Source organism: Drosophila elegans, unplaced genomic scaffold (assembly GCF_018152505.1).
Source record: "Drosophila elegans isolate 14027-0461.03 unplaced genomic scaffold, ASM1815250v1 contig_183, whole genome shotgun sequence".
Classification (NCBI taxonomy): Eukaryota; Metazoa; Arthropoda; class Insecta; order Diptera; family Drosophilidae; genus Drosophila; species Drosophila elegans.
The window spans coordinates 767,611-780,267 of record NW_024545550.1 but is presented as its reverse complement, the minus strand read 5'-3'; the positions used below and the strand labels follow the sequence as shown (position 1 = coordinate 780,267).

Genomic DNA, 12,657 nt, shown 5'->3' with positions numbered 1-12,657 from the left:
TTTGATTAATCTTCTAATTGTGTTTAAAAAATGTTCAAAATCTGCCGCCCTTAATATTTTCACCTCAGGCGTGCAGAAATTTCCCGTGACTGTTTTCCACCACGACGGGAATTTCCCTGGCAGTGAACCAAGCCCCCTCCCCACGCAGAGGTTAAGGGTGGAAAAGCTGCGCAACAACGTTCGCCTGTGCTCGTTTTCCTTCGTGTTGTGGCTTCCAGTTTTTCCTGGCTATGCACTTGGCATTATGCCTACTAACCCTATTTTCGCAGCACTTCGCAGCGAGTCCCATTTTTCAACTTGCATGCGGATACACACACACGCACACACACACACACAGAGACACACACTCGGATTTTCCCAGAAACTGAGGCGCAACCCCCATGAAACAGAAAGTTTGTGCAGCGGCAGAACGAACTGTGTTTGTGGCACTCGAATTTGGGACACATTCCTGTAAAGGACGCAGCTCCGGTCAGCTGCTGTTCGACACCAAAAAGGAGCCAATAGAAAAACGCGCGCGGTGCAGTTAGCCCTTAGCTTCTGAAAGTGAAAATAAAATACACAGATACAGTGGCAAATGCGGTGACCCAAGCACAAGTGGAATAAACCAAATAGTGTACTAAAACAAGTATAGTATATACTTGGAAGTTCAAAAAATTATCCCTTGGCAAAATCGGAAAAGGGAAAGCTGCAGCAGTGCTCCTGTTTGGCAAATATTGATTGGCAAATGTGTTGCTGAAAAATCGATTATTAAAGCCACTTTCCACACACAGCTGGTGGTTGTTGTTGTTGCTGCTGCGAGGATGGAGGTGGTTTCAGGGGTGGCGGCGTTGGTTGCATAGGCGAGGGTTGCGTGCCGCAATGTGGGAAATCAACAGCAGCAACATTGGCACATCCAGAGGCACACTTCCAACTGTTTTGACGTGGTCGAGTTCCAATGGCGCTGGCTCCACCGAATGCTGCAGCGCAGCCTTGCAGCCATCCAGCGGCGACGCGTTGCATGTGCAGCAGCAACACCAACAGCAACAGCAGCAACAGCAGCAGCAGCATGAACAGCAACAGCAGCAACAACAGCAGCAACAACAGCAGCAGCAACAGCAGGATACGAAAACGAGGATGACAACGACCACAGGCAACCGCGGTGGACACAGATACAGAAACACAGGCACAGTCACAGTCACAGTCACCGATACACAGCAACAATTGCTGCACAATAGCCAGGCAATTGCAGCATATTGTGGCTGCTAAAAACCAAATAAAAAAGAGAAAACCAAAAGACAAACTCTAAAACCAATACAAATTGAAACCATTAAGTTATAACTCAAACCAAACCAAATGCAACGCACAAAGTTACGTTAAGTATACGACGCGTATTTCCAGCTGCAAAGCGAACCAAAACGAACCGAACGAAACCAAACCAAACGAAACGAAACGGAACGCACAGGTGCATCTGCACACCCCACTACGCCCCTGAAAAGAACCCCCCTTTCGTCGCTCAACCCCCTCAAACCCCTTCATTGGCCCAACCCCTGTGGGGTATCTACACCAATTGACAAGCAATCGAGGCAATGCAGAATGAATCAACTTGTTTTAGTCGACAACTTTTAAGTGCACTTTCGTAAGGCTGATTTTGAATTTATTTCGATGTTGTGCTTCTACACCCCCCAAAAACAAAAACAAAACGAAAAACAATCCAAAAACAACCCAAAAAAACCAACGAGCAACAAACGAGCAATGAACCAAGTGAAAGTGTGAGAGTGAGTGTTAGGTGTTTAGTGTTTAAAGCCAAAGCTAAAGAAGAATATTTCCAAGCACTTGTTTAGAAACGGCCGCCACAACGGATAGGCCCAGAGATCTCCTGCTGATACAGCAGGCCAAGTCCGCCGGCGGCAGCAAATCCTCGAGCGGCGGCGGACCCACATACATTGGTACCGATGCGGCCACGGCAGCGGCGGTGGCCAATTTGCGCAGCAAGGTGCCCTCCATCTCGATAATTCCACTGCCCGTCAACACCACCATTGTGGCGCGAAGTGGTGGTGCCGGTGGTGGTGCTACTACTACTACTGGTGGTGGTGGCTGTGCCCTGCCCCAGTTGATCCAGTCGTCGAGGAGTGTGTCCATGTCCAGCAAATCCACGGCCACATCGCCACCCCTGGCCTTCATCTCGGAGGGATCGGGAGCGCCTGCCCTGGCCCTATTGCCACGCCCCCAGCAGCAGCATCAGTACCAGCAGACCGACAAGTGCACAGTCCTCAAACTGGACGTCCTGAAGGCGCAACAGACCGGCAACAGCAGCAGCAACAGCAGCAGCAACAGCAACAGCAACAGCAACAGCACGCACCTGCAGATCGAACAGCAGCTGAGCGAACTGGAGGCCGCCGACGAGGAGGAGGAGAACATGGCCAGCCTGCTGGGCAGTGCTCCGCCCGCCCAGATCCTGGCCAATCAGCCGATCATCGTGAAGATCGAGCCCACGCAATCCTTTCACATTGTGGACGAGGGCGACACGCGGGTGCTGAGTCTGCCGCTCAGCGATGCCGACAAACTGGGTGCCAGTTGGATAGACCTCAAGGACATAGCCGGCCTGCAGACGGGCGGCGGAGCCACCTTGCTGGACGTTTGCTTTGAGCAGGCCAACGAGGAGGGCACCATCATAGCCACCGTCAAGTCGGACATGGAAAACGAACTCGAGGCTGAGCTGGCGGCGGAGGCGGAGGGCGAGCCGGATGATGAGACTGAGCCGGAGCTGGAGCCGGAGCCACCGGCAGCCAAGCGATTGGCCACCGGCATGCCAACGTTACAGTCGCGGTCACAACAGCAGCAGCAACAGCAACATCAGCAACAGCAACATCAGCAACAGCAGCAGGTGAAATTCCTGTCGGATCCTCCAGCTTTGGCCCGTTCCAGCAGCTTCAGCAGTCTCAGCAGCTTCAGCAGCATCAGCAATATCAGCTCAGTGTGCAAGAACATGACCAGCAACACCAGCCAGGAAGGCAACCTGAAGCGGTCCAAGGAGCGAACGCCACCGCCCATGCCGCCGTTGACCGCACATAAGCCAGCAGCAACATCAACAGCAACATCAACAGCAACATCAGCGACACCGGCAACAGCAACTGCAACAGCAACAGCAACGGCCAGCACATCAACAACATCGGCCAGGGAAAATAGTGGTCACCACGGCAGCAGCAGCGGCAATGGTGCCATGACAGGTACATTTTTATTGAAATGGAATTAAATTGAATACTAACGCCTATAAAAATTATAAATATAGTTATGATTTCAATTTAATCATTTTTCAAGGCTAATTATACAATTTGTTCCTGGTTTTAACTAAAAACTCAGGAAGAGTTCTCTTAACAATGAAGGTTTGAATAGATTGGGAATTCTATTTAAGTAATAATTATGTGTGCATTACATTTTATTGAAATGGGACCAAATTGGATTCTTTATAAACTAATCCATGTCGTTAACGCCTATAAAAATTATAAATATAGTTAAGATTTCATATTAAACATATTATACAATTTATTACACAATATATTCCTGGTTTTACTAAAAACTTAGGAAGAGTTCTCTTAAAAATTTGAATAGACTGGGAATTCTATTTACATAAGTAAATCATTTAACTAAGCATTTGACAAAAATTAACCTTAAAGATACGATTACTAACTAAATGAATGTGTATGTCTACCAAAATAATAATAGTTTAGACTAGCTTGTGGTATTAACTATCTGTTAGATCCAGCTAACTCACTAAGAGCGTTTGTTTTTTCATATTTTTTGGCTAAAATCACACGTTTAGGAATTGCCATTAACTGCCATGAGTGATTATGGCAAATATTTGAAAGATCTTAAGTCAAGGATTCCTCAAATGATGGGTTCACACCCCATAAAACTCAGCCAGCGACTGTATCGCAAAGAATTCCACTTGTTGCAACTGCATAAGAACAACAGTCGGCTAGCCACAGTGAGCACTCACCCAGAGCGACCACTGACGATCAACGATGGTTCAGATAATCGCACTCATATATTCCCCTAGCCAAACTCCCGACCCCCAAGAATCCGAGCTATGCAAATGAACGCTCGCCCATTGCACAAGCATCCCAGGCAGCGGCAATTAACAGGCTGACACATCAGCAACACATCAGCGACAGCAGCAACACCAAGACAGCAGCAACTGCAACAACAGGTGTACTGTGTACACACCCCATGCTAAAAAGAATTTCAATTTACAAGCCTCGATTTATTGGCTATTCACCTTTGTGTGGCTGTAGCAGCAGCAGCAGCAGCAACAACAATTTAGCTACGGGCATGTGTCCCACTTTCCATAGTCAACAACATACAGCAGCAACACCCCAACAGCAATAGCAACACCAACAGCAACAGCAACAAAAAACATGTTTTGACATACTAAATAAGCCGATGCTAGGCTGACTAGCTTTTGGCCAAGTCTAGATGGTGTTCTTTATCATTAGGTTCTGTTAGCTGTTTTTGCGATTCTCGCTGCCTCGGCATATTCGCTTTACTGCTGTTGCGGCACACCAGCAACACCAAGAGCAACAGCAACAGCAACAGCAGAAGCAGAAGCAACACCACCGCTGTTCTTCTTCTTGGCTCATATTTTTACCGTAGCACGAACCTTAGCGGTAAAATCGTCAACTACAAACTATACAGTTAACTGAATGAAGTCTCCAACGGAGTGAGCAGGACGGCCTGAGAGCGAAACTCAGGCCAAAGCGTAACTGGCTAGAACAGAATTAACGTTTATACACTGATAAAAAGCGAACCTTTGTTCAACAAAATTTTCTAAAATATTTCCATAAAATACCACACTGATCTCATATACTTTTAAAATAACTATGGTTTTAAAAACACACTGATAACTTTTAGAAGCAGCAAAATCGAATTGATAAGATCAAACTAAAAACATTGAAGAACAAAACAAAAGTTAAGAACAAAGGACTATATTTTCTTTTATTTTAGAGATCTCTTTTATACTTTTGGTTAAAGGGATTTGAGGATTTCAATATTATAAAAGTATTTAAAAGTACATTTAAAAATAAAATGATAAGATTTAAGATTTAATGTTTTTTAATTCTTTTGAGATTTTCAAAACAATGTTTTATAGATACATGTTCATTAGAGCAAAGCTAAGTACAAAGCTTTGGGAAAATTTCATGTTTAATGATCGAAAACAATTGTTAGGCAGCTTGACTTTTAGGAACATTAGTTATAGTTGTTAAGAAATTTAAAGTTTTTGTTTTCAGTGCATGCTGTCAAGCAAAGAACGGGATCAAGCCGAGGGGGCGGCTAAGCTGAAAAATTGATTTGGCAGCGCCTCGGGCCAGCGACTCGATTCTGCTCCCTCGGCTCGGTTCACTTGATGACTACAAATGAGTGTCAGGCACTGACACGACTTCTCATGCAGAAGCCCTACAGTCTCGGCCAAGATTGATCTATATTTTATAGTCTCTGTTGATTTCTGTGCGCTGGGGGCCACCGTATCCACATACACGGCTCATTAGCAGGCTGGGGCGGTGGCCAAAACGTCGGATTTTGTTGGCTCGTGATTGATGATCGAGGCGATGAATCGTTACCTAATTGCTGTACCCACTAGAACAAAAGATAAGCTATAGAGAATCGATCACAGATTTGTTTTGAGACAAACTGCTCTCCCAATTCCAGAAGCTAACTGATCGATCTCTTCTATGATATACATTCCTTTACAATTCCCAAATGTCTTGAGGCTATACAAACTGTTTCTGTAGCTGTGCGTCATAAAATTATAAAGTTTTTACAAATTCAATCACAATATACACTAAAAAAAAACACTTCTTATCAAGACAATAAAAAAGGTCCAAAATGAAACAGAAGCCAACTCAATATGAATAATTTTTTGTAATTTTAAAATGTTCCTAATGTGAAAACCAATTAGAGGGAATAAATATCTTTTAATATATAAAGGATTTTAAAAAAATTAAAACATTTATTTTTCATATCAAGGCAATTTGAAATTTATTGATTTGTACTTACCCGTCACGTGAAATTTTCAAAATGATTTAAACGAGTTTTGAAAATCCGTTCAGAGCCCTCTAACAGGGGAATGTATTCACAAGCGGATTTGACAATGATTAGCCCACATAATGGTAGTTGGCAAAAAAAATGTAAAACTAAAAACATAAAGGTTTTCTTCATCCGAACCTTTCTGCAGATGAGGCGACCCTGAACGTGGTCGATGGACTTTGCCAGTCCGCCGTTGTCGCCGTCGTCGAAGATGTCGCAATCTCGGGGATTACGAGATATATCTGCGCCATTGGGACTCGCACTATCACTTTTGCGAAGGGGTATGTGGCGGGGTTCATTTTTATTGTTGTAATTTCCTATATGAATCGGAGCCAGGTTCATTATAATTTGGTTGGACAACGCTTTGCATTTCATGCATGAATCTTCTGCTTATTGGCCGGTCGTCTGGGCCTGGATCCGTGGCTATTAGCCAGGTCAGCGCCGCATGAGATTTCGTCTCCAATCGAGCGTGGCGAAGTTTCATTATCATATTTTCGATTTTGCCAAACTTCATCGATATTGCTGGGTGATTTCGTAACCATCTCATCTCTTTCGCGTCTATTCAAAATGCGGTTTATGCTCCGCTCACATGAATCTTTGTATCTGCGAGATGCAGAGTTAATGGTTTTAGTATCTGGCGTCAACGAAAATACATAAATTAACTTTAGCAAAATATTAATTTATATCTTGAGCAAAGTTGAGTTGTTTCTTTTTCGTTTTCAACATTTACATGGAAATTTACTTTTTTATTTTGATTTTTTTTTGGTTTGCTTTTCATTTTGGCAAACTTCGAAAGCAAATTGCCAAATGACTTAAACTTATTTTAACATTTTTAATTGGCCAGCAAACTCCGTGTGCAGTTCACCTTGACTGTCTAGTGATTTTTTGCAAGCATAATGGCTTGAATATTTATAAAATTAATAAAAATAGATGCATAAAAACTCATCTATTTTGGTATTTAACCCAGTTAATTTTTCTGCATTTACCAGAACGAGACATATTTTATAACATTAACTAACTTGTGTAACTGGTGCGACGAACGATTTTTAAGACACCCAAATTTATATTTTAATGTAAAAAAACTTAACTTAACGATTTGGTAGAAGATTTTAATGACTTGAAGTTTCTGTTATATATTCTTTATCGGAATATGTGGCTTACCTACATTTTACATATTAATTTAAGAACTTCTTAAAAATTTAAGAACATCCATTATAGGACACCCTTTAGTAAATTCCCTGTTAAAGAAAGCTTGCCTACCTTATGGCGCACTTTGCAATTATTAGCTAGCTCATATGATAATATTCCAAAAATTATACGGTAATTATATTTGGTATAGTCACTAACAGGACTTGAATATCTTGAGTTTATCAACATTTACGTTTAAGCATTGTTGTTTAAGCATTAGAGCACATACATATATTAGTATTTTATAAAATTAGGGTATTACAAGCACTTCAATCATTGAACGCTTGTTGACAGGACTCGCGTAATTTAGGGCCAACTTCAACTTCCGCCCCGAAAAAGTATTTAAAAACAATTGGCCAAAAGATAAAAAGTGCAATTAAATAGCTGGCAATTCAACTGCAGTGCAAATATTTTGGCCTAAAAAGCAATTGACCTGCTAATTGAAGGCGCTTCCTTTAAAAAGCTCTCCCTCTCTTTTGAGTAAAGAGAAATTGTGGGGCTCAAAGAGAGAGAGAGAGAGAGAGCGAGCGCCTCCGCGATAACAGCTGATTATGCCCCACACTCTCTTTCGGGCGAGCGGTTGCCATAGCGAATGAACGGCCCAAAGCGGACGACGCAAAAGGGGAAGAGGTGGAGTGGAGGGGGGTTGGGGCAGCGAACTGAAGAAGAAGTCATCGGCACAGAGACACATATACCCACTTCTCTCTCTCGCTCTCCTCTGCGCTCCCACTCTCTTTGGGGGAGCGGGAGCTCAGCTGCCGCATTGCCGCCGCTGCGCTGCCGGCGTCGCTGCCGCCGCACGACGACAACGAACAGTCGATAACATTTTGCGGCACTTTTCAGCTACACCTCGAATTGAGCGTTTCGCGGCGGCGGGTTACGATGCGTGGCGCGTTGTATCTTTATTATTAATTATTTGTTGTTGTTGTTTATACTCTGTACCGTTTTATTTCCCATCGCTCGCGTCCGCGTCCGTGTGTGCGTTTGTGTGTGTGCGTGTGCCTATGCGTTTTGACCCCCACGCCCCTCTCCAGAAAAAAAAAAAAAACGCCTCACCACCCCCCCATCTGCCGAGAAATCGAACCCCCAAAAAGTAAAAATTACTAAAAAGGCAAAACTACGAGACGCGAGTGTGTGCAAGTTTGTTGAAGCCAAAATACATCAAATACAAAATACAAATTAAAGCCTTGCAACATGCGGCGGCTGATGAAGTTTGTTCGGTTTCAGATCAAAACAAAATCATAGGATATATCGCTATATATACAGTACCAGTCAATCAATCAATATCGTGTGCATTCAAATTCCACATCGTGCCTAAAACTGCAACTGCAATTGCGCGCGCCCTCTCTAAACAAAAAACGGAAACGGAAGTGCCAGTGACGTAATACTCCCTTAAAAAAACCCTGGAGAATCCCTCCCACAACCTCATCCTCCTCGATTGTGCAACACAAACAAAGCCAATTTCTGTGTATGTGTACGATCGATGTGCCCAAGTGTGTGTGTGTGTGCCGCAAGGATATCAAAATATTATTAACCAAATGAAAATTAACCAAAAATCCATCAGGAAAATCCCTCATCGCAACACGACGAAAGCAGACTTCGTCGCTCGCAAATTGGATAATTTATTGGAATAATCTATTTGCCTCTAATTGGATAGCTAGCCACCAGTTTTCGGATATATCACACGATCGGGGATTTAATGATTGGGAAACAGAAATTTATGACATCGTTTAGGCTTGCTTGTTTTTATATTTGTGTTTGTTCTGGCTATTCGGGGTTTATTAAGTACACGTGTCTAACACTTGAACAATTAAATGCAAAGCGATGAAATTTTATTGAATAGTTGCATTCCTTCTAGGATTTTGCTTTAGTGTTTGTCATCTACAATTTGAAAATATAAATATTTGTTATTTCATACGAAACTTGTTTAAAGTAATTTCTAAAACTTCAGTATTTACCCAACACATTAACCTATCTTTAATAAAACAACGATTCCCTTTGGAATTTTATTCTGAGATTTTTCCAACTAAGTAATAACGTTTCTTTGCCAGTTTAGGACTTCTCATGATAGCCATTTTTGTTTATTGTTCTTTTAAATTTGATTTCTTGAAGTCAAGTTTTGTGGATATCGGCTATAACATTTGGCTAGCTTATTTGGCGTCCCTCATATAGGTAATAGTTTCCCCCAATTAACAACCCCTTTTCTAGCAACTATTGCCAACTGTCAGTTGAAAGCTTTTCGCAATTTTTCATAGTGTTCCCAGTATCTGTTACTTGGTGCTTCTGGGTCCATTGTCTTTGCCGTTCTTCTCCATCCTCCGTGCAGATCTTAGGAGCCCGAATCTCAGGGCACAAAGCACGAGATGCTATGCCCTTTTCTTGTCCACAGATTCTGGCCCCTTTGTTGGCGCTGCAGTTTTGTGTCTGTGTCCATTGTGGCAACTTATGATTATCAACAATTGTTATTGTTGTCGTTAGAAGCAGTTAGAGGCGGCAGTACGAGTACTTGCACCGACTTTTCAGTTCAGGCGAGTTCAGAGCAGAGCAAAGTCGGTCGTCGCCAGCACCACCCACTCTGCGCCTCCTTTTCCGCCTGCTGCCACTGCTCCCCGGCCTTTTTAGTCGACTGTTTGCATTACCGTTAGTGGAACAACATTGCTAAGCACACACACACACACACACACACTGGCACACTCCATGTGTCGCCCCATAAGTGTGCCACCCCAGCAACAACAACAACTGGTGCTGCACAAAGAAAAATGTGTTGTTGGCTCTATTCCTGGGGATACATTTTAGCAGTTTAAGCACTTTTAACAAAGAAATCGCAAATGCATATGATATTTTAATAGCCAAATATCCTAGATTACTTAAATTTGTCTTAGTAAAATTGGAGTAATGATCTTAGCTTCATAGCTTCAAATAATATTTATAAATCGTATTTTTTTTGAACCACTGCTTTGGGATAAGTAAGAACTTAAATAATTTCAATGAAGATAATAAGTATTTGAAAACTTAAGTTGTTGATGTAGAAACAAAATTAAGACTCTAGACGATCTTTAAGTCTTAAATATTTTTTTGTAGCATTGCAGTCTGGTAAAAAGAAAGTTCTTAAAATGAAGCACATGAGATTAAGCGATCTTAAAGATAGGGTCTTGATAGCGGAATGGGATCTCAAGAGATTACCAAATTTAGGAGCATTTCGTATGGCTTTTCTGGCCGTGTAGAAGCGGAAAACAGCCTAAGCAGAAGTCCCAGGCGGAAAAGTGGGGGCTGCGGCAGAGCCCACCCATAGGTCATTGGTCTTTTTCGTCGGCGTCAACGTACTGCGACGGCAACAGCAACAGCAACAGCAGCAGCAACAACAACAGCACAGCAGCAACAGCCCAAGCAGCGCTGCAACTGCGTCGCCGGCAGCGCTGCCTTGTAAACTTTGTCGTCTGCTTTGCTGTCGCTCTGTTGCTGTTGTAACTGTAACCGCCTTCGGCTTCTGCCGCCTCCCTCCTGCTCCAACCCCCTTTCACCGCCTCTCTCCGCTCTCTCTGTCTTTCTCTTTCGCTCTGCTTCATCATCGGCTTGACCGGCTCGTTAGCTTTAGTACCGTTAGTAAGTTCGTTGTCGCTGCGAGAGAATTTTTCATTTCCACTGTGGGGCTATTCATTTTCATTTTCTTTTCAGCGTTTTCTTTGCGCTTTGTCTATATGTAAATTTCTCGCCCGCTCTTCGTCTCCGTCTCTCTCTTCTTGCCCTCTCTCTCAGTTTCTGAGCTGGCACAATTTCAGTGTTGTTGCTGTCGCTTTGGTGACGTATTTTATATGTCTGCCAGAGGCTTCCGCATGGCCACCCAAAAGCCACCCTCAAACCACCAACAAAGTGATTACACTCCCCCAAAACCCCCCTTTGGCCTCACCAACAAAAAAAAAAAGAGAGGGAAAAGTAAAAATGTTTTTATATTCATTGGGTTTGCCGGCTCGTTTGTCGCTCATTTTCTATGTGTGTGTGTGTGTTTGAGCTTTGGGTCATAGAACTTTTTTCTATGTTTACACACACACACACACACAAAGGAACACACCCACTATGCTTGGCGACGAGATTTATGCGCTGCATTTCAGAGTTTTTCCCCATTAGCCCCATAGCCACCCCCCACCCGAAAACCCCACCGTCTGTCTGGGCACCCTTAAATCCCATTTCTGTATCGATTTTCCATGTTCATGTCCATATAGTCATCAGTAGCCTAAGGGAGTTGCCAACCGAAAAAAGGGAGAGCTACGGGCTATACTCTATGGTTTGGGGTTCGGCACAGTTCCTGAATTGCGATGCCTGCACAGGGAAAATATGGGATCGCAGTGGACATGATGTTATACGATACTTTTTATCATTTACTAAATCTGTGGGATTAAACATGTCATTTGCCATTATTTTATATATATATTTATTTATTGGAATGTATTTCCTGAGTTCGATGAGGTTTTAGAATAAAAAGGGAATTTATTTATTTATTTATTTTATTTATAGGCAAGATTATGTCATGAGTATTCTGATAAGTAAATAAAAATATTACAACTATAAATTTTGATTTCTGATTAAAGTACAATTAAATTTAACTGTACAAGAGATATAATTAAATATGGTATAAATTACCTGAAAATAATGAAAATGTAACAAAGAGCTCCACACACACTCGGGCATCATTAGATCAAACGACGTTTGGTTATAGAGCTACCAAAGATCGTTTGATTTATGTATCGATTTCCCCACTTGCAGACATCATTCCCGTGCAATATGCTGAATGCCATGATTTGGCCATGGCTGACAGTGCGTAGCAAAAGTATTTACATAACTGGCCAAACCATTTTGTACATCAAAGTGTTCAAGCTAAGGGCCTAATTAAACCATATTGAAAAACAGATGAACGTTTCCAAGGCAGCGACAGTTCGAATCGATGAGAAACAGATTGCGCCTAAATGTCTTCCGGAATTAATTGTCGTGAAATTTTCGTATTTTTGGAAATTTTGATTTGGAATCAAGCAAAACAGAGAAATCGACAAAACAATGAGCATAGCAACAACAAAAGTAGCAGCAGCAGCAACAGCAACAACAAAGAAACCAGCAGCAGCAGCAGCAGCAACAGCACCAGCAACAACAACAACAGCAACAAGCAACACAATAAAAATCACAGCAACCGAAGAAGCAGCAGCAGCAACAACGCAGTGAAAGTGATAAAGCAGCAACAGCAGCAAAAACAACAACTGCCTAAAGCAACCAAAAACAAAAACTACAATAGCAATAACAATAGCAGCAACAGCAACAATCTGCACATACTGCAAAAGGGTTGAAGTTGGTCGTTCGATTTAAATAGATATTATCAAATCATAGAAAATTGCTTTAAATAAACGATAACGATAGATAACT

At 42.4% G+C, this 12,657-nt stretch overlaps 3 protein-coding genes across 7 annotated transcripts in view; all 3 read left to right on the top strand.

The window, feature by feature from the left end:
• Positions 1-382: 382 nt before the first annotated feature.
• Positions 383-1,891, top strand: LOC108140945 (putative uncharacterized protein DDB_G0294196). Its single transcript, XM_017264014.2, has one exon. The coding sequence runs from the start codon at positions 859-861 to the stop codon at positions 1,243-1,245; it is 387 nt and encodes a 128-aa protein (XP_017119503.1). The 5' UTR covers positions 383-858; the 3' UTR covers positions 1,246-1,891.
• LOC108147060 (probable nuclear hormone receptor HR3) overlaps positions 1,807-12,657 on the top strand; it is a 29,282-nt gene continuing 18,431 nt past the window's right edge. For both annotated transcript variants that reach the window (XM_041707352.1, XM_041707351.1), the window contains exon 1: positions 1,807-3,206. In XM_041707352.1, coding sequence (XP_041563286.1) covers positions 2,117-3,206 — 1,090 coding nt within the window. In that variant the 5' untranslated portion in view covers positions 1,807-2,116. The remainder of the gene's footprint in view (positions 3,207-12,657) is intronic.
• Positions 8,083-12,583, top strand: LOC121466830 (putative uncharacterized protein DDB_G0277057). 4 transcript variants are annotated; one of them, XM_041707357.1, is made up of 2 exons: positions 8,083-8,629; positions 12,154-12,583. In XM_041707357.1, exon 2 carries the CDS (start codon positions 12,210-12,212, stop codon positions 12,579-12,581), a length of 372 nt encoding a protein of 123 aa, XP_041563291.1. In that variant the 5' UTR covers positions 8,083-8,629; positions 12,154-12,209; the 3' UTR covers positions 12,582-12,583. The 4 variants fall into 4 exon arrangements, with proteins under 4 accessions (XP_041563291.1, XP_041563290.1, XP_041563289.1 ...); XM_041707356.1 differs by having other exon boundaries at positions 8,084-8,629; positions 12,010-12,583; XM_041707355.1 differs by having other exon boundaries at positions 8,084-8,716.

Excerpts from the sequence above, each read along its gene's own strand:
- LOC121466830 (XM_041707357.1), top strand. The coding sequence starts at position 12,210 with ATGTCTTCCGGAATTAATTGTCGTGAAATTTTCGTATTTTTGGAAATT.
- LOC108140945 (XM_017264014.2), top strand. The coding sequence starts at position 859 with ATGTGGGAAATCAACAGCAGCAACATTGGCACATCCAGAGGCACACTT.